The sequence below is a fragment of the Podarcis vaucheri genome (assembly GCF_965113315.1).
Source record: "Podarcis vaucheri genome assembly, chromosome: 7".
NCBI classification, from domain to species: Eukaryota; Metazoa; Chordata; class Lepidosauria; order Squamata; family Lacertidae; genus Podarcis; species Podarcis vaucheri.
The window spans coordinates 9,569,638-9,597,494 of NC_138765.1; the positions used below are offsets into that span (position 1 = coordinate 9,569,638).

Below are 27,857 nucleotides of genomic sequence, written 5' to 3' on the forward strand. Positions count from 1 at the left end.
TTGCGGTGCTTATCTCGCTTTATTGGCCGAGGGAGCCGGTGTACAGCTTCCGGGTCATGTGGCCAGCATGACTAAGCCACTTCTGGCGAACGAGAGCAGCGCACGGAAACGCCTTTTACCTTCCCGCTGGAGCGGTACCTATTTATCTACTTGCACTTTGACGTGTTTTTGAACTGCTAAGTTGGCAGGAGCAGGGACCGAGCAACGGGAGCTCACCCCGACACGGGGATTCGAACCGCCGACCTTCTGATCGGCAAGTCCTAGGCTCTGTGGTTTAACCCACAGCACCACCCGCGTCCTGATGCTCAGTTAGGAGAAAGGAAAAAATTTCCCCCATGGATTGTGCCCAGGCATCGCTTCCACAACTGCACCCCTTCAAAGGCACCTGTTAAGCGCCAGGCCTGCTGCTACACCCCTTGCCCTCATTCCTTTTATAAAGCACCCTGGGGCTCGTGCAGAGTGCTGCCCTGAGCTCCTGGAGCAGCCCAACTGCAATCTGTCCCCAACACGTTTAGAATGAAGCAGCAGGGTCTCCCTGCAAGGCAGATCGCAGGGACAGGCCTCAGTACCTTTCTCTTCAAAAGTTAAGGATGTTGCGCCCCAGAGAGCAAGTTCAGTTTTGAAACTTTCCTCTTCCCACCACGCTTAATGCCGGGAGGCAGTCAGTGATCGTTAAAGAGGCTGCAAGCACACATACACACACTTCTCAGTCACCCTTGAAAGACTACCACCCATAGCAAATTTGGGTGAGGGGCAGCTGCCAATGTGGGACCGAGTTACCTCTGGCAACGTCTTAAACTTGCCCACTCCTGCCCAGTCATTTCATTCCTTAACAGTGGCATGCTCCCATTTTTTGCCATACATCCAACAAGACCAGGGCCTTTTGTGTGGTGGCACCCGATCACTGGAATGCGTTCCCAGTGAACACAAGGCTGGAGCTGACATCGCCAGCACTTAAGCTTCAAGACTCACCTGTTCACCCAGGCTTTCCCCGAGGAGTGATCTAGCGATCGTTGCTATATTAAGCGAATCTACTGATTCGTGCTGTATTTTATGCTTGTTTCATGAATGCCGTTTCCTCAACTGATTTTATGCTCTTCACAGCCCAGTCTGCCGTTTTCTCCTGAGTGCTGGTGGCGTGCAGATTCTCAAAATAAATAAAACTTCACGGTTGCTGGTTTTTTAAACCACAACTAGTTCTAGTTCAACTTTGTCAAGAAACTCACATTTATGCCAAATGATTTATTATTATTATTATTATTATTATTATTATTACCACCGAGACAGGTTTGTTTGTTTGTTTTGTCCCACATACAATTCAGTCTTGTGATTAAACAGGACAAAAAAAAAATTACAAATAAAAAGAGAAGATGGAGTTCAAATAAATATACAATAAAAAGCTAACCGGCATTTAAAAAGGCAGGAGTGCTCTCAAGTCTGGATAAATACAGCACACAGATATGTTTGGGGACAAAGGGGACGGGTTCAGTGGGGCAGGGAGAGGAACAGGCCAAAGTTTCAGAAGTGCCTTGTGATCGGTGGTGCAGGGCGGGTGGACGTGAGCCCACCCAATATGCTCATGAGATTCGGAGAGAGCACCAGTCTTTTGGAAAACAGCGTCCTTCCTCGCCCTCTCCCCCTTTGCTTTAGGCTCACACTCCGCACTGTTTTTTAAAAAAGAAGACCATGGCTCGTAGAAACTATCACACAGTGATAACGTGATCGTGGTTACTTCAGCATCAGCCCTTTGGGTATGTCTTGGGTTTCGTTTCGTTTTTTTCAAATACTATACAGAATGTACAAAAAAAAGGGAAGGGGGAATTGGGGTGGGGAAGGATGCAAGGTGCTAGACAGGGATATCCAACGCAGCCCTAGCTGCAAAAAATAAAATACAATTGCCCCAAAGGGAGCTCGGGAGCTCCCGCTGCTTTCCAGGACAGCCACTCCCCGTTTGCTGCTGAGCTCGTGCAGGCAGGTGCTGGCGCAACGTGGACTTGCCCCCTCTCACCCTGCTCCACAGATGCGGACAGAGCCACCCCAAAGGCCTCGCTGGCCCAGAAGGCGGAGGCAACCCATGCGGAAGAGGAGAGAGACCAACCCTGCTCTCTCCGACTGGCTGATTCAGGCTGGAGGGCGAGTCCAGAAGTCACCACCTTGCGAGATGCCAGGGAGAGCCGACTGTAGCTGAGCGGCTGCAGCTTGGCCCAGTCTCCTTGCCTAAGCCCCCTCGGTAGTGTTTAAAGGCTGCAACAGCGAGCCGGCTAAGGTAGGATCAGGTGCAGCCAGGGTCTGCGAGGAACAGTGTCGTGGAGCCCCAAACCCCACGCCCCCGATCCTATTTGTGCTAAGAGCTGCCCCAGCTGGCTGCTGGGGGGGGGCACAGCAGACCCTTCCCCAAAGAGACCTCCTAGGAGAGGGAGGGGGGCAACATAAAAGAAACAAAACCACTGCCCCAAAGAAGGCATCGCTCAGCAGGCTCCCATGCAACAGAGTCCCAAATTCAGTAAGGATCTTTTTTTTTTTTAGTGTTTTTTTTCTTCTCTTTTTTAGTAAGGATTGCCAACTGCTTGGGTCAAGTTACAACACACGTAAGAAGAAAAAGAGTGAAATAAAAGCAAAGAAGCAGCCCCCCCCCGGACGCAGGGTGGTTAACTTGAGACGCCCCAGAGGCTCCAACTCCCATCAGCCCCAGCCAGCAGGGCCAGGAGGGAGGAGTCGTAGCTTAGCAACACCTTGCAGGCCACAGGTAGCCCAACTGGCGCAGGAGGGTCTGGCTCTCCAAGCCCCTGGATCTAAAGGTTTGGTCCCCTTCCTGGATTTGGCCCCTTCACCTGACAAGCAAGCCCCTCTCTTGCCTGGCCTTTGAAACCCGCTTCCGGGGAGTCTACTTGGGTGCAGGACCAGCCAGAACCTTCCCATTACCGTTCCGCCACACTGGCCCAAGCGTTACATGCCCTACCAGAGTGATGGGAGAAAAGCCGCGCCTGTTGGTTTTTAGCCCTGGCTTTTTCTGGCTGCAGGAAGCCAGTTCGCTCCCTATCCCCCAGGGAAACAAGGGCTGCGATTCAGTCTCGCCTGGGAAATAGGGAAGCGAGAGAGCCCAAGTGTTGTGGGGCTTATTGCTGAGATGAAAGCTCCGCCCCGCCCAGGGCTAGCATCTACGAACAGGCTTCTAAGGGTTGATGGCTTTTTCTTTAAAAAGGGTGAATTGGGGAACTGCCAGTTATCCAATAGACTGCACTGCTTCTTTGAGTGGTTAATAGAACCTGTCCACCTCTTGCTCAGAGTGTGAGCAATCCAAATGTTAGATCTTCCATAGGCTCAGGCTCAAAAAGCCTGCCCAGCTTAAACAAGGCGATTCAGGTTGTCACAGAGTGGGGGGGCCTCCCTTGGCCACCCCCACTTCCTAATTTAACCAGAAACTAGCCCCCGCCCCATGGCTCACCCTTCTGCTCCCCTTTCTCTCCTTCATCCCCCCCCCGACCCTCCTCCCACATTCGCAGACACGTTTCTCTTCCCTGAACGAGCGTCAGCAACTACTGGCCCATTGGCCCATGTCCGGCCTGCGGGCGACAACTGGCTGGCTTCCCAAATCGACACGACTCCCGCCCAAGCATCCCTGTTTGCTTACCTGCGGTCTTTTCCTTCTGTCTCCTTTTGCCTCTCCCCCCCCCTTACCTGTGGCCTCGCGTCTACAGTATCTGAAAGCAACAGGGGGCAGAGAAGGAAGGCCCTCATGTGCCCTCCCTCCTGGCCCATTGCTCCTCTGCTGGGTCCGCCTACGTGGGGAGCATTAACGGTGAGAAGTCCTCATCGCCTGTGCGTTTGGAGTCAGGAAAGGGCAGGGGAAATGTGAAAATGAAGGAAGCACAAGGGATGGGGGGAGAACCTGCTGAACCACACACAGCTGGCACGTGATTTGCAGCACCCCCCCCAAAGAAGTCTTTAACAGTTAGCGAAGCAGTGTGAAAGCCTTTTGTGGCTGGTGCGAGAGTAGTGGGTGGGTGCCCTTCTGCTTGCATCTCGCTCCTCTTTTGGCTTGGGACGAGGGATCTTGGCCAGGAGAGAGAGAAAGTTGCTTGGTCCAGGGCTTGCTCTGGTCAGGAACGCTGCTGTGTGTCCTTTTCACACACCAGGAGGTTGTTTCTCCCCAAAGGAGTTCCGACGTTGAAGTCGCAGGTCCAAGGCGGCAGGAGGGGAGGTTTCGAAAACCCTTGCCCAAGATGGCAAGGAGGCAGAGCCCTTCCCAGACACAGCAGAGCATCCCAGTCCAGGCCTGTGCTCTCTCTCTCTCTGCTCCCAAACTGGGGAAAACGTTTCCGCTCCCTGAGCTGGGAAAGAAAAACCAGGCGACCTTGAAAGGAGCGGGGAAACTGTTTCAGTGCTGGTGAAGGTGAGTCCCAAGGTCAGGGAAGCAGCTGCCTCTTCCCCCGGTTGCAATGCCCCGGCCACCGCTGTCCAGCAGGGGTCAGTCCTGAGCTTGGGTGGGGATGGCAAGAGGGGCCCGTGGCGAAGAGAAGAGTTGTTAGCACCACTGGCTGGGCCAGAGAAAGAAAGAATGGACAAGGGGAACGAGAAAAGAGGGGGCTCCTGGGGACGCACCTGTTGGGGGGGAAAGAAAGAGAGAGGCACTATGAAATGACAAGGAGGTGCAAGGCCGGGCCCCACAAGGCTGGTTCCTCCTGCCCAGCCCCCTCCTGGGTCTGCCTTACCTGTAGGCCCCGCCCTCTTTTCATACAAAGACCTTGGCAAGGGCATCGGCCCCAGCGCTGGCAATCAGGGCCTTGCTGGGATGGAAGGCCACATCGTGGATGGCCTCTTCGTGCTTCTTGCGGTGAGCTGTGATCTCCTGCGTGCAGGTCTTGTTGTCGAGGTTCCACAGCCGGAGGGAGCAGTCGTGGCCTAGGAGAGGCGGAAGGGCCAGGGGGGTTAAGCAAGGAAGCCCACATGCCCAGGCACGCACGAGGCTTAGTTAAGGGGTAGTAATAATAATAATAATAATAATAATAATAATAATAATAATAATAAATTTTATTTATATCCCACTCTCCCCAGCCGAAGCCAGGCTCAGGGCGGCTAACAACAATAAAAAGTACCTTCCAGTAGCACCTTAAAGACCAGCTAAGTTAGTTCTTGGTATGAGCTTTCGTGTGCATGCACACTTCTTCAGATGCATGCACACAAAAGCTCATACCAAGAACTAACTTAGTTGGTCTTTAAGGTGCTACTGGAAGGAATTTTTTTATTTTGACTATGGCAGGCCAACACGGCTACCTATCTGTAATAAAAAGTACAACATTCTAAAATCATTTCATTATAAAATTAATTCAAATCAAATTGATGGCAACCATTAGACTAAAGTTCTGTGAAGATTGCCAAAGGTACCGGCAGACCTCTAAGCTGTCGAAGGAGGGGACGGTGCGAAGCCACTATGGCGAGGAAATAGGGTGTCGGACTAAAGGCCCGTCCATCCCACAAGCACGCAAACTGGGCCAGTTGCCAAAGTCCCAGGGCCACAGGGACTGGGAGGTCACAGAGGAGTGGTGGGAGGAGCTGGCTGGGCAATCCCCAGGGGAAGAAGGCTCGTGAGCCTGGGGAATGATGGTGGGATGATGAGTGATCAGAGGGAGAAGACTGGGAGGAGGAAGTGTTGGAAGCTGGAGAGGTGACAGGGCTTAGTGAGCTGGGAGAGTCTGTGGCAGAGAGCAGTCCAGAATCAGAGGTAGAGGCCAAGAGGCAGAGATGAGTTCAGGCTGATGAAGAGTCACACTGGTCTCCCCCTCCTGATGTGGCAGGCTCCCCTCCCCGACTCCCAGAAAGAGGTATGAAAAAGGAGGAGCAAAGACAGACTGTGCATGCGGGCACAGTATCCGGTTGCTGGAAAGATGCCCTGAGGAGGAGGACAAATAGGCTGCGGGGAAGTGGGGAATTTCAGCAACTGGTTTCATGGAGTAAGACCCACAGGGCATGAACTGCTGTGCTCATGAGGCCTGAAAGTCTGTCCAATCTGTGAAGATCATGTTTTGCTGATAAAATGTTAACCCCAGCATTGAAAATGGTGTGATTTACTGACTGGCTGGCTCCGCGACATCTACAGACCTGAATTTGCACCTTTAAGGGGTGAGATTGGAAGGCCAACTCACGCCCTTCACAAAGGATGGATTAAAACCCAGCAACTGCCAGTTCCTGATGCCAAGGTCAAGACTGTCTAGAATAAAGCTGAGTATATTCAAGGGAGGAGCCTGACATTCTGCTCTGCCACTGGCGGGGGGGGGGGGCCCACCTTGCAGACTGGGGTTCTACTGTGCACATAAGAGAAAGCTCCCAGTAAGAAGGCTGATTGCTGAAGAATGGATGCTTTTGAATTCTGGTGCTGGAGGAGACTCTTGAGAGTCCCATGGACTGCAAGAAAACCAAACCTATCCATTCTGAAGGAAATCAGCCCTGAGTGCTCACTGGAAGGACAGATCCTGAAGCTGAGGCTCCAAGACTTTGGCCACCTCATGAGAAGAGAAGACTCCCTGGAAAAGACCCTGATGTTGGGAAAGATGGAGGGCACAAGGAGAAGTGGATGACAGAGGACGAGATGGTGGGACAGTGTTCTCGAAGCTACCAGCATGAGTTTGTCCAAATTGTGGGAGGCAGTGGAAGACAGGAGTGCCTGGCGTTCTCTGGTCCATGGGGTCACAAAGAGTCAGACACGACTAAACGACTAAACAACAGCAACACCACATATGGAGATGGAGGAGGCAGCACTTACTTCCTGATATAAGGAACACTCCGTTGGGATCTACAGCGAGACAGGTAACAGCGTCCAGGTGTGCCACCATGGAGTGCACAGCTTTCCCTGCAGAGAGGAGAACATTTTTCCCCTGAGTTACAAAATGTAGACATGTACGCAACTCCCGTTCCTTGGTTATTTGGAAAATCGTGTTCAGTGGGAACCTGCCAACTTAAAACTGTGTTTGAGAAGCAAGTGCTCTTCTAATCACTGCGAAGGAGGCAGAGGTTACAGGTTTCTGCCAACTCATCCATTCTGGCCCCCAAACAACAGCCCTACCTGTGCGATTGTCCAGGAAGCGGATCCCTCGGTCGTCATGGGCTGTGATAGTGATCGGCTGGGTTGGGTGGCTCACAACTTGGTTGATCTGACTGGATCCTGTTCAGAGAGGAAGGGAGGAGAGTTTAAGGACAGTCCTAGGACAAGTAAATCTTTGCTTGGATAAGAGCAGAGATGTGGAAAAGGAGAAACTTCTCCAAGGAGGCAGCCTCAAACTTTTGCTGAATTTGCACTCGGGAGACCCTGAAAGAGAATGTGAGGGCCAGGTGCCATATGTTACTTATTTCTGCCAAGTTACAGATGGGTAGCCGTGTTGGTCTGCCATAGTCAAAATAAAAAAATTCCTTCCTGTAGCACCTTAAAGACCAACTAAGTTAGTTCTTGGTATAAGCTTTCGTGTGCATGCACACTTCTTCAGATACACTGTCTTCAGATTTCTGCCAAGTTTTTAAACAGACTAAACATTATACCAGCCCTTCCCACACCTGGGGCCTTCCAGAGGTTTTCGGAATACAATTCCCATCAGCCTAAGCCAGCACAAAGCTGCATTGTATGAATGATTTATTTATTTTGGCTTGACACAAAAATGCGCCCAGAATTAACTGGACAGAGTTCTAAATTTAAAAAAATAAAAGTACAATGTAATAGAGGTATTCCTCCTTCTATGACTCAGGAGGGGGTGCTGTTCCCAAGATTATGCACACAATTGCACCTAAATTTTTTTTGCTTCTGCTCATTTGTAAACTTAACCAACCCAAACTCATTCACTTAGTTAATGCTACAATCACTTTATGTATTTCACTTGTCAGCAGAAATAAAATTCACAGCAAGTGCATTTCACTGCCAGCACTTTCTATTCTTGGACCCCAAAGCCCCATATAGCACAGTTCCAATTCCAAAATTTTATCTTCTCTGAATTTTGTCGAGGCACTTTGGTTTCCCCCCTCTCTCCTTTTCTAGATTCCTCAGAGATCCCCTTGCCTATCCCACCTCTGTCCTGTCCACAACTACACCTCGGCAAGAGCTCAGTTGGTAGAGCATGAGCTTCTTAATCTCAGGGTTGTGGGTTTGAGCCCCGTGTGAGATAAAGTGGAAATGAAGTGTAATGTTACCTTGAAATTATGTACACAGTATTCCAATGGTCACACACACACACACACACACACACACACACACAACTACACCCCAGCAAGAAACAAACCCACTCTTGGGAGTCTCTAAACAAGGGACCTGTAAATGCTGTTGCTGGTTTATCATCATAACCCCTGGTCCTAAGCAACCCAATCTAACTCGCTAGGAGTTGGGAAATGTCCCACTTTGTGCAAGAGAACAGAAATACCACCAATATAGGCAGGTGTCTGACTCATTTCAGACTAAACAGAACCTTTATTCTCTTCTTTTTTCTTTTTTTAATTTCTTTTTTTAATTTTATTGGAATTTTATTTACAACACAACACAAACCCCCCCATATACAAATCCACCTTCATTAGACGTGAACATAACATACAGTAAACATAACATACAACAATACCAACAACCAAATAAAAGACTTCCATTATCCTGTATCTGGCCTCCTCATTTACTTCTTATAAACTGTTTCCTTTATGAATAATTATTAAGATTTTTCTAATTATAACTTAAATATCCACAAAGTCACCTGCAGACATTAATCGAAACAAGTCCAGGTATGTATTTTATGTAGGTGTTTTGTGAAGTATTCTCTGCATTTTATTCTCAATAATGGCAGAAACTCACAGATGGAGAAGACTTTTATTTTTCTACATCATTTTTATTTATAAAGGGAATCTTTGTATGAGCCAATGCTTTATTATCCCTTTGGAGCTGTGGTGCCTTGTTGTTGTTGTTGTTGTTGTTGTTGTAATTTTGTCCTTTTATGTTGTCATGCTTTATGGTTAACATTTTTGATTGTCTGTTTTTGTTATGTTTACACTTTTTTTTTGCTAGCGCCACCCCACTCTCAGCCCCAACTCACCGCTGGCTGGCCTGGATTCCAGGGTCAGGACAGAGCAGTTGGCTTCCACATCATAGAGAACTGTGCATCCTGTCTGGAAGGCTGCCACGACGTGTGCAGGGTCGGTACCGGAGAAGGTGATGGAGGTAGGGATTCCGTTCTCTGCAGAAGATGGTAGAGAGAAGCATCTGGGAACTGGGTTCTGGCGATGGTCCAAGGGTGACCACAGCAGTCGGAAGGATTTGGAGAGAACTGGAAGTTGCTCTGCCCAAGCCATACTGCACAGAGTTGATGAATCTCCACCTAACCTTGAGGATTTATATACAGTGGTGCCCCGCAAGACGAATGCCTCGCAAGACGAAAAACCCGCTAGACAAAAGGGATTTCCGTTTTTCGATGCGCTTCGCAAGATGAATTTCCCTATGGTCTTGCGATTTTTTTCGCTTCCCCCCTTTTTCTAAGCCGCTAAGCCGCTAATAGCCTTTTAGCCGCTAAGCCTTTAATAGCCGCTAAACCGCTAATAGCGCTAATCCGCTAATAGGGTTGCTTCGCAAGACGAAAAAACCGCTAGACGAAGAGACTCGCGGAACGGATTATTTTCGTCTTGCGAGGCACCACTGTATCTCTAAGCTTTGTTTTGACTCTTCTCAGAGCCACTGCACCTTTATCCCTCTTAAGAGGCCCTCCCTCCCTTTTTGGAGAAGCCCTGAATTATCTGCTGAGGGTATGTGAGGTTTTCAATGCTCCAGATGTTATTAACTTCTAGCTGCTACGAGAGATTGAGCGCCCTAATAATAATAATAATAATAATAATAATAATAACCCCACCCATCTGGCTGGGTTTCTCCAGCCACTCTGGGCGGCTTCCATCAGAATACAGCGGTGCCCCGCAAGACGAATGCCTCGCAAGACGAAAAACCCGCTAGACGAAAGAGTTTTCCGTTTTTTGAGTCGTTCCGCAAGACAAATTTCCCTATGGGCTTGCTTCGCAAGACGAAACGTCTTGCGAGTTATTGCGAGTTTGTTTCCTTTTTCTTAAAGCTGCTAAGCCGTTAATAGCCGCTAAGCCGCTAACAGCCGTGCTTCGCAAGACGAAAAAACCGCAAGACGAAGAGACTCGCGGAACGGATTAATTTCGTCTTGCGAGGCACCACTGTATTAAAATAAAGGTAAAGGGACCCCTGACCATTAGGTCCAGTCGTGGCCGACTCTGGGGTTGCGGCGCTCATCTCGCTTTACTGGCCGAGGGAGCCAGCGTACAGCTTCCGGGTCAAGTGGCCAGCAGGACTAAGCCGCTTCTGGCGAAGCAGAGCAGCGCACGGAAACGCCGCTTACCTTGCCGCCAGAGGGGTACCTATTTATCTACTTACACTTTGATGTGCTTTCGAACTGCTAGATTGGCAGGAGCAGGGACCGAGCAACAGGAGCTCACCCCGTCGTGGGGATTCGAACCGCTGACCTTCTGATCAGCAAGTCCTAGGCTCTGTGGTTTAACCCACAGTGCCACCCGCGTCCCTCCCTATTAAACATTAAAAGCTTCCCTAAACAGGGCTGCCTTCAGACGTCTTCTAAAAGTCTGGTAGTTGTTTTTCTCTTTGACATCTGGTGGGAGGGCGTTCCACAGGGCGGGTGCCACTACCGAGAAGGCCCTCTGCCTGGTTCCCTGTAACTTGGCTTCTTGCAGTAAAGGAACCGCCAGAAGGCCCTCGGCACTGGACCTCCGTGTTTGGGCTGAACGATGGAGGTGGAGACACTCCTTCAGGTATACTGGACCGAGGCCATTTAGGGCTTTAAAGGTCAGCACCAAGACTTTGGGGTCTGAGCTTGAGAGGGAAAGGCAGAGCAGGTTCACACCACGAACGAATGAGAAGCCCTTCGGCAGGATCCAAGGGCCCAGCGTGGTCAAAAAGAGGCAGAGGCTCACCACTGTCTGCAGTGTAGGTGCTGAGGCAGGAGGCGTTGCTGCTGCTGGGGTCCCATATCCTCACCGTGCCATCTGCAGAGCACGAAGCCAAGCGGTTCTTCGAGGGGCTGAAGGCCAGGCCCCAAACGGCGTCTGTGTGTCCATCCAAGACGTTGCCGAGCACACTTGGGTCTGGGCCAGGAACAAGGACAAAAGCAAAACCTAGCGCTGCCTGCCTCCCTTTCAAGCTTCGCGCAGCAGGGACAGATGGCCTAGATCATCACATATACTTCAGAGCCAAGGCCCAAACAAAGTTATTTATTTCATGCATTTAATATTTCCCCCTTCGACACGTGTATTTCTAGGGGTGGCTAATAGAACTGCAAACAGAACCTGACGCTCAAAAGCAGGAGCGTCATGCAGCAAACATCCAAGTTAACATAAATAAAAGAGAGAGAGCCTGGAAACTTTAAATGCCCGTGCCAGAGCAGGCGCCAGGTGAGCCTCCCTGTGCTGGGATGGAGCTCCACAACTGGGGAAGCTCTCTCTGCGTGCGTCACCACAATAGGTGCATTGGATTTAGCCCTCTGGCCAAATGGAGGGTGTAGTGGTTGGGAGTTACTCGTGCGTAAACTTTCCCGTTTGGAAGCTTGGCTGCCTAGGTTAAACCGTCTTGACTGCACAACCCATCTCAGCGTGGCTGCCTCAGTCGCTAGCAGAATCTGTCTGTGGGCGTTTCTTAAACCTTTGCCGGCATAAAAGCTGTCTGACACCCAGTCGTCTCCGCCTCTCATTGCGCGGAAGTCTCTTGCGCAGGGAGGGCGTGGGTAGTGGAGGACCAGTGCTCTCCTCACTGACTTTCAAGGAAGAATCCCAGAGCCCTTCCACCTCTTCTCGCATTGGCTCTCCTGGATCCTTGGTGTTACGCTGATTTCCTTCCCCCTCTATCAAGCTGCGTCTCCCCCTAGTGCTGTTACCTTCCCCTGCAGAATCGGAGAGCCTCTCCTTCTCCTGTTGCTCTGATGTCAGTTCCCTGACAGAGGGCAAGGGATAGAGAAGAGCATGAGCTTTGCTTCCTGGTCCATGCACACGAGAACGCCAGATCCCACAAACGCTCTGCCCTCCAAGACGCAAAACATGCAGGGAGTTACCGTCGCAACTCGGCAGTGAATAGTTTGTGGAGGCTCCAGCCTTGCAAAAACCAGCAGTTAGCAATACTGCCACCCCACCCAACCTGGTCCCCAATTCTAAACTTGCTGGGTGCGGCGAGACACCCCCAAATCCTGTCCATGGAATGTCACTGTGCTGAAAACAGCAGTCATCCCTGGATCAAAGAATGCAAGCAAGGAGACAAGATGCAGCAGAGTTGGGGCAGCCCTTGCCTGTCCCTACCATAGCCATCGTAGGGGTCCATGCCAAGTTCCGGGATCCTCCAGCAACGGATCCTTGTGTCTGCGCCTCCACTGTAGCAATATTCGCTGTCGCAGCCCATGGCAACAGAAAGCACCGGGCCCCTAGCAGGGAACAGCAACAGGTGCATGAAAAGGAGCGTAAGGAACGAGGGTGGGGCTGTACCCACTAATGCTCCCCCGACACCCACCAGGGGGAATCCAACAGGCAGTTCTGCTTTAGGGCAGCTGACAGGTTAGCTAGGGATCGATGCCTTCCCCTTGCGCCTGCTCGACTCCTATACACACCTGTGTGCCCTGAATGCATAGACTGGCTCCACGTCGAGCGCTGCATTCCTGTAACAGCAAAGAGGGATGACAAAAGAGTCAGATGGGTGGCCTACACATCTCCATGTCGTCTTTGCTTTTCTCACTTGCAGGCTGAGCTTACGTGCAACAACTCCCATTGATTGTGTCGCAGCTCTTTTCGTCTCCTGTGACTGGTTATTTTTGTATGCTTTCCTTGTACAGTTTCACAGAATCTATCACTAGGGGTTATTGCTTTCTTTTCGTTCTTGTTTTTATTATGCATTTTGTATTTTTACGTTGTGAACTGCCCTGAGGTCTATGGATAAAGGGCGGAATACAAATTTTATTAATAATAATGGTAACAGATTTGGAGGGAGTTGGAAGGGACCCCCCCGGGGGCGATCTAGTCCAACCGCTTGCAATGCACGAATCATCTCCTGGGGGCATCTCTCCCACAGGGACGCTACAAGTTTAAACCACTTTGTGGATCCCATCTCTCCCCTATCCCCACAAGAACTCTGGGAAATGGGAGGGTTAAAAGACTGTACAACTCTCCACAGCCCTACAGCATTCCTTGACTGGGAGCCATGGCAGGCGGAGACAAAAAAACAGGCATCCATCTGGCACACAGAAATGCCTAAAGCAGTTTCTTCCCTGTAATGAGAGACCTGCTGGGCCGGACCACAGAGCGACCTCCTCCAGCATAGCATTTCCCCCAGTCACCAACCAGATGACTACAGGAAGCCTGCAAGGGCAAGGACCCTGCCCTGCTGCTACTCCTCCGTAACCGGCGATCGGAGGCATGCTAAGCCACCTTGCCCTTCTCCAGGGAGGGAGCCAGCTGGCTCCAGCTCTGAAGACATTAACTAAGTTGGAGTTCTTGTTATTAAATATGCCAAGAAAAAAGCACACCAAGAACTCAGGCCAATATAAGTTTCAATAGTGGGAGTGGTCCCTGCTCGCAAATCAGTAGTCAATGGTTTCTGATCCATAATTGCCTTCTGCCCAATGATTGAAACTAAGACCTTCACATCAAATCTGACTATGGACTAACATGAACTTGCTAGTTTCTGATCCATAATTGGATATACATATCCTTATGAGTTTGAGTTTGTAGTCTCTGTTTGCGTTTGTAATCTCTATTTGAGTTTGTAATCCTTGTCAGAATACATACTTTTGAATGGATTAGTTTTTGTTACAATTGGCTATTGATTTGCAAGTAGGGACCGCTCCCACTACTGAAACTTATATTCTTGGTGTGCCTTTTTCCGGCTCTAAAGAGAGCAGGCCCTCCCTGCGCTCACTTTTTGGCGGCCACCGTCTTCTGGAGGTTCCACAGCTTCAGCGTGCCGTCCTCCGAGGCGGTGACCAGCGCGGACTCGGAGTGATGGAAGACCAAGGCCCGGATGCCATCGTAGTGACTCCGTAGGGTGAACTTGGGGTTCCACGTCTTCTTAAAGGCATCTTTGCTGTCCGAGAGCTGAGGCAGGGGTGGAGGAGAGGAGGAGGAGAAAGAATAGAGGGGCTGCTTAGTCAGGTGCCCCTCCCCAGCCCGAACCTCCCCCGCTGCTACAGAGCTGCTTCCTCCCCACCTCCCACTAATGGAAGATTATTTCCCAGCTCAGGCCGCCCTCGTGGCAGTAGCCAGAGGAGCAGAAGAGGGCTTGAGGAGGCAGCGGGGGGCGGGAATGGAAACCGACGAGTCTCGGAACTCGCATCGCAACTCACATCGCAACTTAGCTCATTGTCGTTGGTGACGGTCAGGTCCGCGAGGTCTCCCAGGCTGACCTCTCCCCCGCCAATGGTGTCCATTATAAAAACATCCGAGGAGAAGCCCAGGGAACCTGTTCCAGGGAGGGGAGAGGAAAGCTTACGAGTGTGGCAACGCGCCAGCTACAGGACAAAGGAAACGGGGCAGGGTGTAGGTTGTTTCGGATGGCAACAGGGAAGTGTGGCAAACAGCGCTTGTGGGAAAATTAAAATAAAATAAAATTGGCACAAGGCTTGAAGCAGACTGAATAGCACGGCTTTATTACCCACAAGGCTAAAACTGAAAGTAGAGGACTTCCCCACACATTAGAAAACTTTCACTGGGTATCTTAAAATGTTCGTTGCTTTCTATACAAAGAGCAGCCTGGGATAATAACGTGTTTGGTTGTTATTTTGCATGCATTGCCCGAGCACCAGCTTCTGGGTTAGTGGGGTGGGGTATTTCATTATTGACCTGCATGGTGTTGTGATAATGTTGGACGAATTTAATAAAATCAAAAAACAAAGCCCAAAGGAAAGGGGGCGGGGCCTAAAGGACAAAGCAAGCCTTTGCACCTTCGTGAGATCTGGGTTGATTGGAGATGGCTGCCGGCATGGAAGGTTTCGGGGGAAGCCCATCCACATCTTGGAGGTCGGCTAGCATGCCCTGCAGCTTCACCCGGCGGCTTTCTGCAGAAGAGGGGGGGGTGTTAGAGAGGGGGAGGTCCAGGCAGCCTCTGGCCACTGCAAACTGGTGGTGACCCAGCTGCTGAACCGTGGTCAATCGCGGTAAAAGTGCCCAGGCGTTTTCCCCACATCTCCACCCCGATAGCTGACTGAGACACAATCAGGAGGAATTAATCAGGAAACCCCCATGCAGCCAAGGGGGCATTTCAGATGCAGAGGAAACTTAGATGCAGCTCTGTAACTACCAAGTTCATTGCCATCTCCAGCTCGCCGCATGTCACCGGACCCCTCGCCGTTCTCCCCCGAGCCGAGGAAGTCGAACTCGCTCAGTGCATCCTCGGAGTCCTCGTCGTCGTCTTCATCCTCCACTTCTGGCATCAGGGGCTTGTTGGTGAGCTGCCGAGAGGGACAGGGGCAAATCAGAGCTTGGATGTGCATTGTGGCCACATCTGCCCAACAAGAGAACCTCCCCGCCTGAAACTAAGGAGCATGACCGGGCCAGTTTATGGCCTACTGCAGGTGGGTTTTGTAGGTATCCATGTCCCTTTGTGTCCTCAGAACAGTAGCTGGGGGGGAGCACAGAATGAAAAGGCCCAACCCCCAGGCCCACCGTTCCTAACAAAGAGATTCCTGAGACCACTGTGGACTTACAAGTCCTTTGTGGGCATGTCACTGGGCAAAGACTGGCAGGAGAAGATTTACGCTTTGCTTTTTTCAACTTGAATACAATAATAAAGAGTATTTAAAGTGTGGCAAAATGGCAACACAACAGCCTCAACTGTGAATGGGAGCCACAAGCCTAAAGGGGGGAAACCAATGGACTAACGCAGTGTTTCCCAACCGGTGTTCCGCGGCACACGAGTGTGCCGTGAGACGTTGCCTCGTGTGCCGCGAGATGCCTGGAGGGAGGCGGGCGAGTCGGGCGGCGAGAGGCGGGGCGGCGGCGGCGAGGAGAGGCCGCGCCTCCTGCTGCTGCCTGGCGCTCCTCCTCGCAGCCGGCAGCGCTGCCTGGGCGCCTCCGCGCGACTCTGCCTCGCTGGGTTTGGTCTCCCAGCAGAGACGGGTCACACGCGCACCTCCCTCCCTCCCTCAGCCTGCGCGGAGGGAGAGCCAGAGAGAGGCATCGCTCCTGCGCGGCGGGAGAGGGAGCAGCCGGAGCGATGCCCCAAACGAAGGCATGGGACCGGAGGGGAAATCCTCTCCGAGGAGGATTGAGCGCAGCTGAGAGAAGCCTTTCGAGGAGCTGCCGTGTCCCCTGGAAACCCCCTTCCCAGCTCTGCCTGCCTGCCTGCCCAAAGCTTGGAGATTCCCCGGCAAGGGGGAGGGGAAAAACTTTCACTTTTGTGCGTCCCTCCCGGCGTGACGCTGCGCGCTGACGTCACGGGGCGGGGCTTTAATGGTGGTGTGCCGCGAGATTTTTTTTCAGTAAACAGGTGTGCCGTTGCCCAAAAACGTTTGGGAAACACTGGACTAACGGATGAGATTTCACTGCCCTGGCAGAGCCGGGGATAGAAGCTACAATCCAAACGCCTGTTTTGCCTTGCTCTTGCTTCCCACAAAGGGAGAGGAGATGATGGACCATCCCTGGAGGAGTATGCTGATTTGGAATAGCTGGCCTGATCCTAGACTTCTGGGTGGGTGCAGTTATAAAGGGGGGTATCAGTGAGTGGGAGTATTCTCTGCTTATTATTTGAGCATAGTTAATGCTTGTTTGTTTCCATGAATGTTATATTAAAACAACAGATTGCTGCATTGTATGACACCCCCTTTTCTTATACTCTGTGGGTGCATATGTACACACACACACACACACACACACACACACACACGTGATATATAAATTGCTGAGAGTCACTTGGAGAACTAAGCTAAGAAGTTTAAGAAATAAGTAAAATATCTACAGCTGCAGATAGCTCAGTTGGTTAGAGCATGGTGCTGATAACACTAAGGTTGCAAGTCCGATCCTAGTATGGGAAAGGTGCAAATCCCTGCATTGCAGGGGGTTGGACTAGATGGCTCTCAAGGGCCCCTCTCAACTCTGCCATTCTATGATTCTGACTCCCTGCCCTCTGTTCTATATTGCTAAAAAAACCCAATTCCCTTCAAGAAACCTAAGCTCAGCCCCCTTGCCTCCATGATGCTAAACTAAGTCCTCCATCTCCATGCTAGGTTCATGGACAGGAGGATACCTTTACTCGCTGCTTCTTGTGTTGCCGCTGCGTCTCCAGGGGCAGGCTTTCCAAGTCCTTCTCCTCATCACTGTCGTCTTCTTCCTCGCAGCCCTGCAAGAAGGGAATCTTCTCCATCACGGAGCCGCCGGTCCGGTCCTTTGCCTCCTTCCCAGCATTCCTGCAAGTAAGAAGGGTAAGGAAGAAGAACTGACACTGGGGTCTAGGGTTGCCTCACGTGAAAACAGAAAAGCATGCTCATTATCAGGAGAAAAGAAGCAGAAAATTGTTGTATGGGGAGTATGAACTCAGCTCCAAAACAGGCTGGAAATATATTCACTGAGGGATTCCACACTCCTTCCTCTAACCTGATTTGTGTAGATCCATTCCTGGATCAGCCATTCCTGACAGCCATCAGCACAGACACTTATGACTTTATGGACCTCCACAGTGCAAGGCTATGCACAACTTTCCCTGACCAGGATTTTTATTTTATTTATTTATTTCCCACCTTTTGCAAGAGGCCACAGGGAGGTTTGCGGCATATTGAACAATGTAACCACCAAACAACAACAACAACATAATAATAATAATAATAAGAAGAAGAAGAAGAATTTTTATTTATACCCCGCCCTCCCCAGCCAAGGCCGGGCTCAGAGCGGCTTACAAGCAATAATAAAAACAAGTTGAATGATTACAACTTTAAAACAAAATTAAAATACAACATTAAAATAATGAAACATTAAAATATTAAAATGCAGCCTCATCGCAGGAGAAGGAAAAGAAAAAAGAAAGAGAGGGAGGGAATCAAATTGGCTCCAAGCCAAAGCCCAGGTGGAATAACTCTGTCTTACAGGCCCTGCAGAAAGAAATCAGATCCTGCAGGGCCCTGGTCTCATGAGGCAGAGCGTTCCACCAGGCTGGAGCCAGTGTTGAAAAGGCCCTGGCTCTGGTTGAAGCTAATCTAACTTCCTTAGGGCCCGGGACCTTTAGGGTGTTGCTATTTATGGACCTTGAGGCTCTCTGTGGGGCATACCGGGAGAGGCGGTCCTGTAGGTACGAGGGTCCTAGGCCGTGAAGGGCTTTAAAGGTCAAAAGCAGCACCTTAAATCTGACCCTGTACTCCACCGGGAGCCAGTGCAGCTGGAAAAGCACTGGGTGAATATGCTCCCATGGCAGAGACCCCGTGAGGAGCCTCGCTGCAGCATTCTGCACCCGCTGGAGTTTCTGGGACAGCTTCAAGGGCAGCCCCGCGTAGAGCGAATTACAGTAGTCAAGCCTGGAGGTGACCGTCGCATGGATCACTGTGGCCATGACACAAATTCAACTCAGAATTGAAACAGCTGCATGAAACTGTTAATAAATGCAGCCTGACAAATTTCCCTTATCCAAAAGCCTGGCAAAAAGGGTGAATCTACACGTGCTTCCTTAAAAGAATACAGATGTGGGGCCACCGCTGAAAAGTCCCTTCCACAGGCATCAGCACTACACCCTTTGTCCTGTACAGGGGCCACTGCCAGCCCAGTCACATCCCCTGGCCTTAAGGAACCTGCTCTTCGAAAGGTCTCCTCTGTACATCCCCTGGGTGTTTCATTCCCTACTGCTAGCCACAGACCACGGAAGTAGGAAAATATCAGAGTAACGCAGAGTCTGAACATCTTGTTTAAAAAAATGCAAACTCTGAAAAAAGAACACTGGCCATGACCCCCAATGAATGTAGATACGGGAGCCACCCCCTCCTTGCAGCTCTATGGTGAAAGTCCTATGTACCCTGTGCTGGCAATCAGAGCAGCGATATAACACAGAAGACACTAGTAAGGCCTGCAGCAGGACTGTACCTGCCCTGCCAGAGCTTGGACCACAGTTCGTTCCTTCAGGACATTTGCCGAAGAGAAGAGAAAGAACGTGCACCAGATGGAACAATCACACCCAGTGCAGTAGGCGTGGCTCATTCGAAGGCTGAATCCACCCCCCCAATGTGCTGCTTCTTTTGAAAAATGTAAACACTGACTTTTTAATCGCTCTAATATTTCCTCTGCTGTGATGCCAAAAGGTTTTTTGTGGTCCTGAAAAATGTGTCGCTTTAAAAAAATAATCACTGACCACAGATCCTCTGCTGAGTCTACGGTGCCAGAAGGTTTTTTGTGAAAACCCTCCCCCCCCCACACTAAAAACTGTATTTAAGAAGGAGGGAAAGTTACAATTCCCTGTTTAAGGAAGTTTTTAATATTTAATCCTGTATTGTTTTTAACACTTGATTGGAAGCCGCCCAGAGTGGCTGGGGAAACTCAGCCAGATGGGTGGGGTATAAATAATAATAATAATTATTATTATTATTATTATTATTACAATTGGCCATGCATACTCTAGGCGTGTGGCTTCCAGAGGGTTGACAGCGGGTCAAGGTGGTCCTCTACTGTGAAGGGGGGGCAAGGAACATGGAGAAGCTTCTCTTCCTCGCTGCCCTATGGCCAAAGTGACTGATAACGTACCTTTTGATCTGCTCCTCTATCTGCTTGACGAGAAGGGACTCGCCCCCATTCAGCCCAGCAGGTCCCGGTGCAGGCCCAGTCCCCGGGCCGCTGGGCTCGGCAGCACCGTTCAGTTCCATGGAGCAGCGGCCGAGCAGAGAGCGGACTCGCTTGGATCGCATGTCTAGGATGGTGTCCGTGTAGCCCACTTCCTCCAGGTACCTGGGGAGGCCGATCAAAAGGGGCCTTCAGTATAGGGCTGAGCAACTTGGCAGGCCCCGGGACAAGCCTGCCTTAGAGGGAGGCTGCCAACAGGGCAGAGCCTCTTCGCTCACCCCCAGGAGCTCAGTTCCTACTCACTGGCGGAGGAGTTGGCGCCCTTCCTTCCACATGAACTGGTTGCTCTCCAAGGAGATCGGTTCCGCTGGCCCGTTGGAGACTAGGGGCGAAAGGAGGAAAGCTTTCCATCAGCAGCTGGCAAGGAAACTACAGTCATACCTCATGTTACTTTTGCTTCATTTTACGTTCTTTCAGGTTAACGTCCCGCAGCGTCCCGGAAGTTCCAGAAAAGGTTACTTCCGTGTTTCGCTGCTCACGTATGCGCAGAAGCGCAAAATGACATCACGCGCATGCGCAGAAGCGGCAAATTGCAACTCATGCGTGCGCAGACATGCCACTGCGGGTTGCGCTCTTTTCATGTTGCGAACGGGCCTCTGTAGTATGTTCTCAGCCTTGCAAATGGCAAGGCCAGAATTTGCTATTTGAAAACCCAGAAAAACTCAAACCATATGGATGGCCTAGAGCGGGACGAGGAAAGTCTTCCAGCGGTCAAGGAGAGCAAATTTCCTCCCCTCTTCCAGGTTCTCTGATCTTTTGCCCCATTCAGGCCAGCTCTGTCTCCTCTGACTGCCACTAGGACAGCTCCAGGGCCTCAGGAAGGTTTTATTCTCCCAGATTTGCTATGCCTTTTAAACAATAACTATTTTCCTCCTTCCAATCCCTTTGTCATTTTGTGCAGTGTCTTTTCAACTGAAAGCCTGAAGACAGGGATTGTCTCGTATTCTTAACTGATCTGAAGGCCACTGTAGGAATATCTTTGGCTGGAGAGATGGTTAACAAAATGCTTTAATTAAATTATTTATTGATAGCTTTTCCTGTGCACACGAAGCACAGAGTTTGGGAGTGAACTTCAGTATGCAAAGCCAAGCCTGAGCTTTGCCACTGAGCTAGAGCCTCTTCCCTGAATCTACCCCCCTGCCCTTTTCCTCCTTCCCCTCAACGCAAAAGGGAGTCTATTGCTAACGAAGCACCGGCCTCAACATTTATTTAAATACTTATGGGCTGCCCTTCCATTTGTTTTGGCACCTGTGGCAACTTCCAGGCAGCAAACAAACAATGGAAGAAATCCAAGCTCCAAAAGTTGGAAGAGTAGGATTTCACTGGACATAGCCTGGAATGTCTGGAAGGTGAGGGAGTCTGTGCAAGATACTACTTAAGCAGGAATGCCCAGCTCTCATTCACCAGCCGCCTGAACCTAAAAGAGCAGTGGACACATCACAAGACAACTGCAGGAGCAGGTTCCTGGGTGTCTCTCATTGTGAGAGGATGTCATTGCCATTCCAGGGGAACAACAGTGGAAGCACCTGTTTAGGCCCTGGCAGGTGGCTCAGCGAAGGATAAAGGAACATCACAGGTGCAAGTGAGCAGATGCCCAGACACCCGAGGGTGGGGCGGGGAGCACAATACCTGGTTCTGACATATCTGCTTTCTTTTCCCCCTGGTTCAGTTCAGTGCCAAATTTCAGCTTGTGGTACTTTGACCTGGAAGAAGCAGAAGAAACCTTAGGAGCAAAACACCGGGGGCAAATGAGCACGTGTCATGTTCCTTACAGCGGGTGATGGGTGCAGAATGCAACGGTAAGGCGACTGTCGCACAAGGATACCAGGAGCGGAAAGAAGAATCCAGACTGTCTCTCCCCACTGCACCATGAGAGAAACTCCACCCTCTCCCAAAATGAGAGCCCAGCAGCGGCAGCAACCCAGAGGTGCCCACTCTGCCACCACAAGGGGGGCGCACTGGTGTGTGCCATGGCTCACCTCTCCTGCTTCAAAGCGTATTCCAGCATCTTTATCCTCCGTACAAGATCTGTCTTGAGGTTCTCTTGGCCCTTCCTTTCCCCCTGAAGAAAGGCCACTTGCGCCTGGAGGGTTAAGAACCGGAAGTCAGAGGCACTGAATTCTGACAGCACACAACAACCCCATTCCTGCCCAACCCGGGATTATGAGGGAATTATAGGCTAAAACCCAGGGGCAGTCAACCTAAGGCCCGTGGGCCGGATGCGGCCCAATCGCCTTCTCAATCCAGCCCACGGATGGTCCGGGAATCAGCGTGTTTTTACATGAGTAGAATGTGTCGTTTTATTTTAAATGCATCTCTGGGTTATTTGTGGGGCATAGGAATTTATTCATATTTTTTCTAAAATATAGTCCGGCCCCCCACATGGTCTGAGGGATGGTGGACCGGCCCACGGCTGAAAAAGGTTACTGACCCCTGCTAAATCCCATCTCAAAAAATATTAACAGAAGTACACACACACAACTTGATGTATGTAAATAAGTCTTCCCTAATGCTGAGTTCCCTTGTCTCATTGGTTGAACTGCTCTGAGGTCACAGGATTAATAAATGTCATTGCAACAGCTTGAAGGGAACAGGAAAAGGCATCTGGTTACAAAGGGCCCATGAACAGGAGGGGCTGCATGCTGCAGGGAGGTTGGAGAAACAAAACAGGTAGGGCGGCAAAAGAAAGGGGAGGGAAACCCTCTAGGGACAAGGGCTGTGTGTTGATAGTGCGAAGAGGGGCAGGATTTTATATGACAGCTCCCTTATTAAACCAAATCCCGATCCTCCCTTCATCCCCAACAGTGACCAAGTGGAAAAGACTGGGAACTAGGTGACTCTGTCCTATTCCGTGTTTTCTCTCAGCAGGCCATGAATTCAAAATAATATGCAGAAGTCCTGCCCTTGCTGCCCTGTTTAACTGCTATAACAACTTTACAATGTTGATGCGATAAGCTGCATGTGGCTGAAAAAGCGACATGGTTTGTAAACTGCAGGGGACACACTCCCGGTACGATAAGCAGGTTAGATATTCTGTCTTAGCTGAACAGCAGTGGCATCTGTCATGAGAGGGTAGGAAAATTGTAAGCGGTTGCAAATTGGGGCATTTCACTGATACGAAGCCATGTCAAAGGCTCACTCACTTGCCTCCATCAGTACATGGATTGACAGCACCGCAGGAAAATCCAGCCACAACCTCACAGGTTTAACAAGTTCATGTTTACAGAGTGCTTTTGAAAAAGCTGGACTGCACTAAGTATGTAATTAAACATGCAGCTAAAATTCCCAGGAGTTTGCTTCTGTACATATTGCTTGGACTGGGCAACTAGTTTCCACTACAGTAATAAGAACACCTCAAACGGGAGACAAAAAATATGCTCTTTTCAGGAATTGAAGATGGCTTGAAAGGGAGATTCTCTTTAGTATTTCCATTTCTCTGCTGCTTTCCCAGCACTAGGACTTCAAGTGGGTTTGGTTGCTGCCCACAGTGCACACAACTCATCCCACTTTCCCTGCAGGTAAACAGATTTTGCAAGCTTTTGTATTGTTCCAAAAACTTGCAAAACCTGTTTGATCAGAGGTAGCAGCAAGACAGGAGGAGACCGTGTTCATCATGGGAAGCAAAAACACTTTGATTCACTCAAGATCCATTTTTCATCCTCAGTGTCCATTTCTCAGGTGCGATATTAAGACTGTCAAATGTCCCCACTGGTAGGAAAGTCACATACTGACTTTAAACAGCTTCCCTTAACACAATTCCCAACCACACGGAATCAGTTCTTGTTGAACAGTTTATCTGAAATTTGCCCTTGACAGGATCAGCTGCGTGCACCCCAGGGAAGCTCACAAACGAGCAACAGTGGGTGGCTCTTGCCTTTGTCTCCAGCATTTACAAATCAGCTGTTTACTGCCTCTGAATACCATTTTAAGCTAATTATGGCTAGCCACCTAAATCTCTCTGTGAACATGCCTAATCTATCTTTAAAGCTGCCTATTATGATTACATCTCTATTCTGCCTTTCCTCCAAGGAGCTCAAGGTAGCATGTGTGGTTCTTCCCTCCTAGTTTTATCCTCACACCAATCCTGCGAAGTAGGTTAGGGTGAGCATCGTAGCCAAGGGGGTATGTGCACTTGGATCCTGGCTGCTCGCCGGTCAGCTGAACATAATTTCATTTTGCAGAGTTTCAACATACTGCCGATTGGTTCTATTAGATGACCCCAAGTGCCAGTTTTTAAGAGTGAACAATTGCTTCCGATTTACGCTCCCTTATCATTCTGGTGGCAGATAACCATTTGGTTTTTAAGAAAACCAAACCTGATTTGTGAGAGGCAGAGCTTCCCATGGGACGTGCACTGTGATTTCAAGGGCTGCATGCTACCTCTGGTCAAACAGGTTTTCAGCACAAAACAAACAGTGGTTCACCAGAGGGAAAAAGAAGGACGGGCACTTATACTATGAGCAGCCCTTTCAAAAGATAGCCAGTGTGGTGCAGTTGTTAAAAGGGTCGGACTAGGACCTAGGAGACCAAGGTTCAAATCCCCACTTGACTCACTGGGTGGCCATGGAACTAGTCACTACCTCTCAGCCTAATCTATCTTGCAGGGCAGTTGTGCAGATTAAATGAGGGGAAGAGACCCATATATAGCACCCTGAGCTCATTGGGTAAGCAGCCAGGATGTAAACACAATACAGTGGTACCTCGCAAGACGAATGCCTCGGAAGACGAAAAACTCGCAAGACAAAAGAGTTTTTCGTTTTTTGAGTTGCTTCGCAAGACAAATTTCCCTATGGGCTTGCTTCGCAAGACGAAAACGTCTTGCAAGTTTGTTTCCTTTTTCTTAAAACCGCTTGAAGAGGTGCAGTTGCGACTTGACCGTGCTTCGCAAGACGAAAAAACTCGCAGAACGAATTAATTTCGTCTTGCGAGGCACCACTGTAAATAAATAAGAGCACACTGTCCGTCTCTTAACACAACCTCTGTTCAGCCCCCTGCTCTCTCTACCGCCTTTGCATCTATGCTAAAATACAATATGTTGTTCCATCTCCCTTTGTGCCAGTTACTATGGCAGTAGGGACAGCTGCTTCCCAACCACCTGGGAGCCAAAGGTGTCAGCTTCCTCCTTCCTCTTTCCATACACTCCCCATTTGCTATGGAACAGGTGGCAGCAATATCCACCCACTCACCCACCACTCTGTCACCACAGAAAGTAGAGATGAAATCCTTTCACAGGCTTCCACTCACGGTTGGCAATACATCAGTTACTTTCAGCCTTTTGCCTTTCTGAGGTAATGCAGATATATTGCCCAGGTCACTCATTTCTTTCCACATCCCTACAAGGGGAAGGGACCAACTATCCACCCCCTTTAGTACATCCAGCCTCAAACCTACTCAACACCCAAGACAACTTTAGAATAATGTGCCTCCCTGCTTTAATCGATTTCACCCATTTCACTATAAGCGGTTATTTGGACTGAGATTTGCCATCCATCTCCCTGTTCCCATTTCCTGTGCTAAATCTCTCGCAGCCAGATAACTCTGACCTGAAGTGATTAATACTCTCTAAACCCTAAACAATGAAGCAAGTTTCACTGAAATCAGTGGGGGATGCTACTGCTCTTGTGTTCTTTGAGACAAACAGAATTCTACACCATAATCATAAATTGCTTTGGGTTTGAGGGTTCGCTGACTTCATCCCCAGAGGCTCACTCTCCCTATGTGTATCTTCCCCACTGACTATGCATCACTGATGGTGGCTGAGAAAGCACTGAACATATTCTCCCTGCTGCCCTCACCTAGCAGGATGTGTGTTTAAGTCCATAGTTCAGAAGAGAAGATCCTGCTTTGCACATGGAAAGTTCAATGCCTGGTGTCCCCAGGTAAGGCAGGGAGAGACCCCTGCTGGAAACCCTGCAGAACCACTGCCTGAGCTGGGTGCACCAATGGTCTGGCCTGGTATAAATCCACTTCCTACATGCAAAAAAATCCACAACTAGCAGCTCCTAAACCCTCTTCTGTGGGAATCAGCCCACCATCACAACATATGGCATCTCTAGAAGGGCGGCAAAATTGGGGGAGGGAGGCGGAATCCAGCCCCCTCAAATTTCCCTTTTTAACAGAATATGGTAGGGGAAGCATCCTATTTGCATAGGGATATTCCTGTTGAATTGAAGAATGGAAAGGAAGGCCTCAGGAGCACAGGAAGCGGACACAGACCATCTAGCTCAATATTGTCTGGGCAACCGATGACAAGAGTCCTTCTGGAATTACAGTCGCTCTTTCCCATTGATTTAAGCACATCTTCCGCCTTGGCATCCTGGGCCTTGAAGTGGAAGCAGCCGCCTTCTCCACCGAGTAGTACTTGAGAAGGTGTCCAGAGTGAGATTAGATGGGAAAGCTTAGAATGAACACCTTCTGGAAGGAGGGGAAGTATCTCTTCCCCTCCCCGCCAAACCATAATTTTAACTGCTACACGAAAGGAGCCCAAAACACTCTTCGGGGTTTAGCCCCCCCCCCCCGATCCACCTTCCACGGGAATAATCCCCACAGCCTTCCTCAGGGATGCAGACCCTCCAAGTGTCCCTATTTCCAGGGACAGTCCTGGAATTACAAAAGCCGCCCCAGTTTCTGATTTGATCCCAGAATGTCCCATTTTTCATGGCTTTTCATGGGAGAAATGTTGGAGGCTATGGAGTTATGTGACCCCCAGAGCCAAGGAGATAAGTAACTATGCAACCTTTAGAAGACATTTGAAGGCAGCTCTGTACAGGGAAGTTTTTAAATGTTCAGTGTTTTAATATGTTTAATATGTTTTAATATGTTAATATGTTGGGGCAAGCCGGTCACATATTTCTATATTGATCATATCTATAGACGATGGGATAGGAAGCCCCTGGAGAAATCTTGCAGGGCATAGGGATGGCTGGGGGCAGTGTTGCCAGGCCTTGCGGGGCTGTGCAATGGGGGGGTCAGAGTGGCAGGGACTCCCCGTTTCGTGGCCGCAGCCGTGACCCCCGGAGCTGCTTGGGGGGCGCCGCGCCTGCCCCCACCCCCACCCCCGCCAGTCCCGTCGGCCACCATTTCCCACCAAGATGGCGACGGCAGTGGCAGGAGCAGCAGGAGGAGGAGGAGGAAAGAAGAGGCGACCCCGCGGCTGTCCCCGCCGCCCCCGGCTCCCGGTAACCTCCGGCCCCTCTCACCTGCAGCTCGGCCCTCTCGGCCTCCCAGCGGCTCTTCTCGGCCTCGAAGCGCGCCCACTCGTGCTGGATGAAGTGCAGGATGCCCGGCAGGCTCAGCTCGCCGCGGCCGGGGCCGCCCTGAGAGGCCGCCGAGGTGCCTTGCTGAGGCGGCGGCGGAGGGGGCGGCTGAGGCGGCTGGTCTCCCGCCGCCGCGGCCAGCGCCTGCTGGTGCAGCTGCTGGGCCCGCGCCGCCACCCGCTCGGCCTCCATCGGGGATCCGGCCGGCTGCGGCTGAGGAGGCGGCGACGGGGAGGAGGAGGAGGAGGAGCACGACGACGACGACGAGGAGGAGGAGGAGGGCGGCGGCGGCGGAGGTGGTGGCGGCGGCGGCTGTTCCTGCTGCTGCCACATAGTGAGCCCGCCGCGCGCGGGGGGAGGGAGGAGGAGGGCGGGCGGCGGGAAGCGGGTCCCGGTCTGCGAGGGGAGGAGGCGGAGGAGGCGAGCGAGAGCGGGGGACAGAGGGGACGTGCGGGAGGGAGGAGCGGGGGCCACTTCCTGCCAAATAGGGAGCCGGCCAGGAAATGCGGCCTAGGTCGGCTCGGGAGGCGCTCGCGGCTACTACGCCGCAGAAGAGTGTGAAGCCGGAGGGAGAGAGAGAGAAGGGAGGGGAGGCGTTTCCATGGTGACTGGAGGGGTGGGCCGCATCCTCCCTCTCTCTCTGAACGCCGCCGCCTCCCTATTCCTGCTCCTCTCGCAGAATTGGGGGGGGGCGTTGCCGTGGTAACCGGAGTAGGGTGGGGGGGAGCGCGCGCCGCTCTATCCTTCCCTGCGCGCGCAGGCTGCTCCCCCCACCCT

General features: G+C 50.8%; 2 protein-coding genes and 2 long non-coding RNA genes across 6 annotated transcripts in view; 3 read left to right on the forward strand and 1 right to left on the reverse strand.

Moving 5' to 3' along the window:
• Positions 1 to 3,201, forward strand: LOC309537006. Its single transcript, XR_014221740.1, has 2 exons — positions 1 to 2,990; positions 3,021 to 3,201. It is a non-coding gene; the product is annotated as an uncharacterized lncRNA (long non-coding RNA).
• LOC309537026 overlaps positions 1 to 27,857 on the forward strand; it is a 163,954-nt gene that overhangs the window by 128,780 nt on the left and 7,317 nt on the right. The window lies entirely within an intron of this gene.
• Positions 3,027 to 27,413, reverse strand: STRN4 (striatin 4; the record flags this gene model as incomplete). The annotated part of the gene is made up of 18 exons (XM_082231044.1): positions 3,027 to 4,602; positions 4,713 to 4,902; positions 6,761 to 6,847; positions 7,061 to 7,159; positions 9,054 to 9,194; positions 10,957 to 11,127; positions 12,328 to 12,449; positions 12,633 to 12,680; positions 13,937 to 14,112; positions 14,361 to 14,476; positions 14,958 to 15,071; positions 15,314 to 15,464; positions 17,258 to 17,417; positions 19,729 to 19,929; positions 20,068 to 20,146; positions 21,454 to 21,527; positions 21,804 to 21,907; positions 27,024 to 27,413. The coding sequence occupies 17 exons, from the start codon at positions 27,411 to 27,413 to the stop codon at positions 4,733 to 4,735; spliced, it is 2,403 nt and encodes an 800-aa protein (XP_082087170.1). The 3' UTR covers positions 3,027 to 4,602; positions 4,713 to 4,732.
• FKRP (fukutin related protein) overlaps positions 26,895 to 27,857 on the forward strand; it is an 8,280-nt gene continuing 7,317 nt past the window's right edge. Inside the window, exon 1 of one of the 3 annotated variants that reach the window (XM_082231183.1) lies at positions 26,895 to 27,002. The gene's annotated coding sequence lies outside the window, so the exon portion shown is untranslated. The other 2 variants (XM_082231181.1, XM_082231182.1) reach the window with 2 other exon arrangements.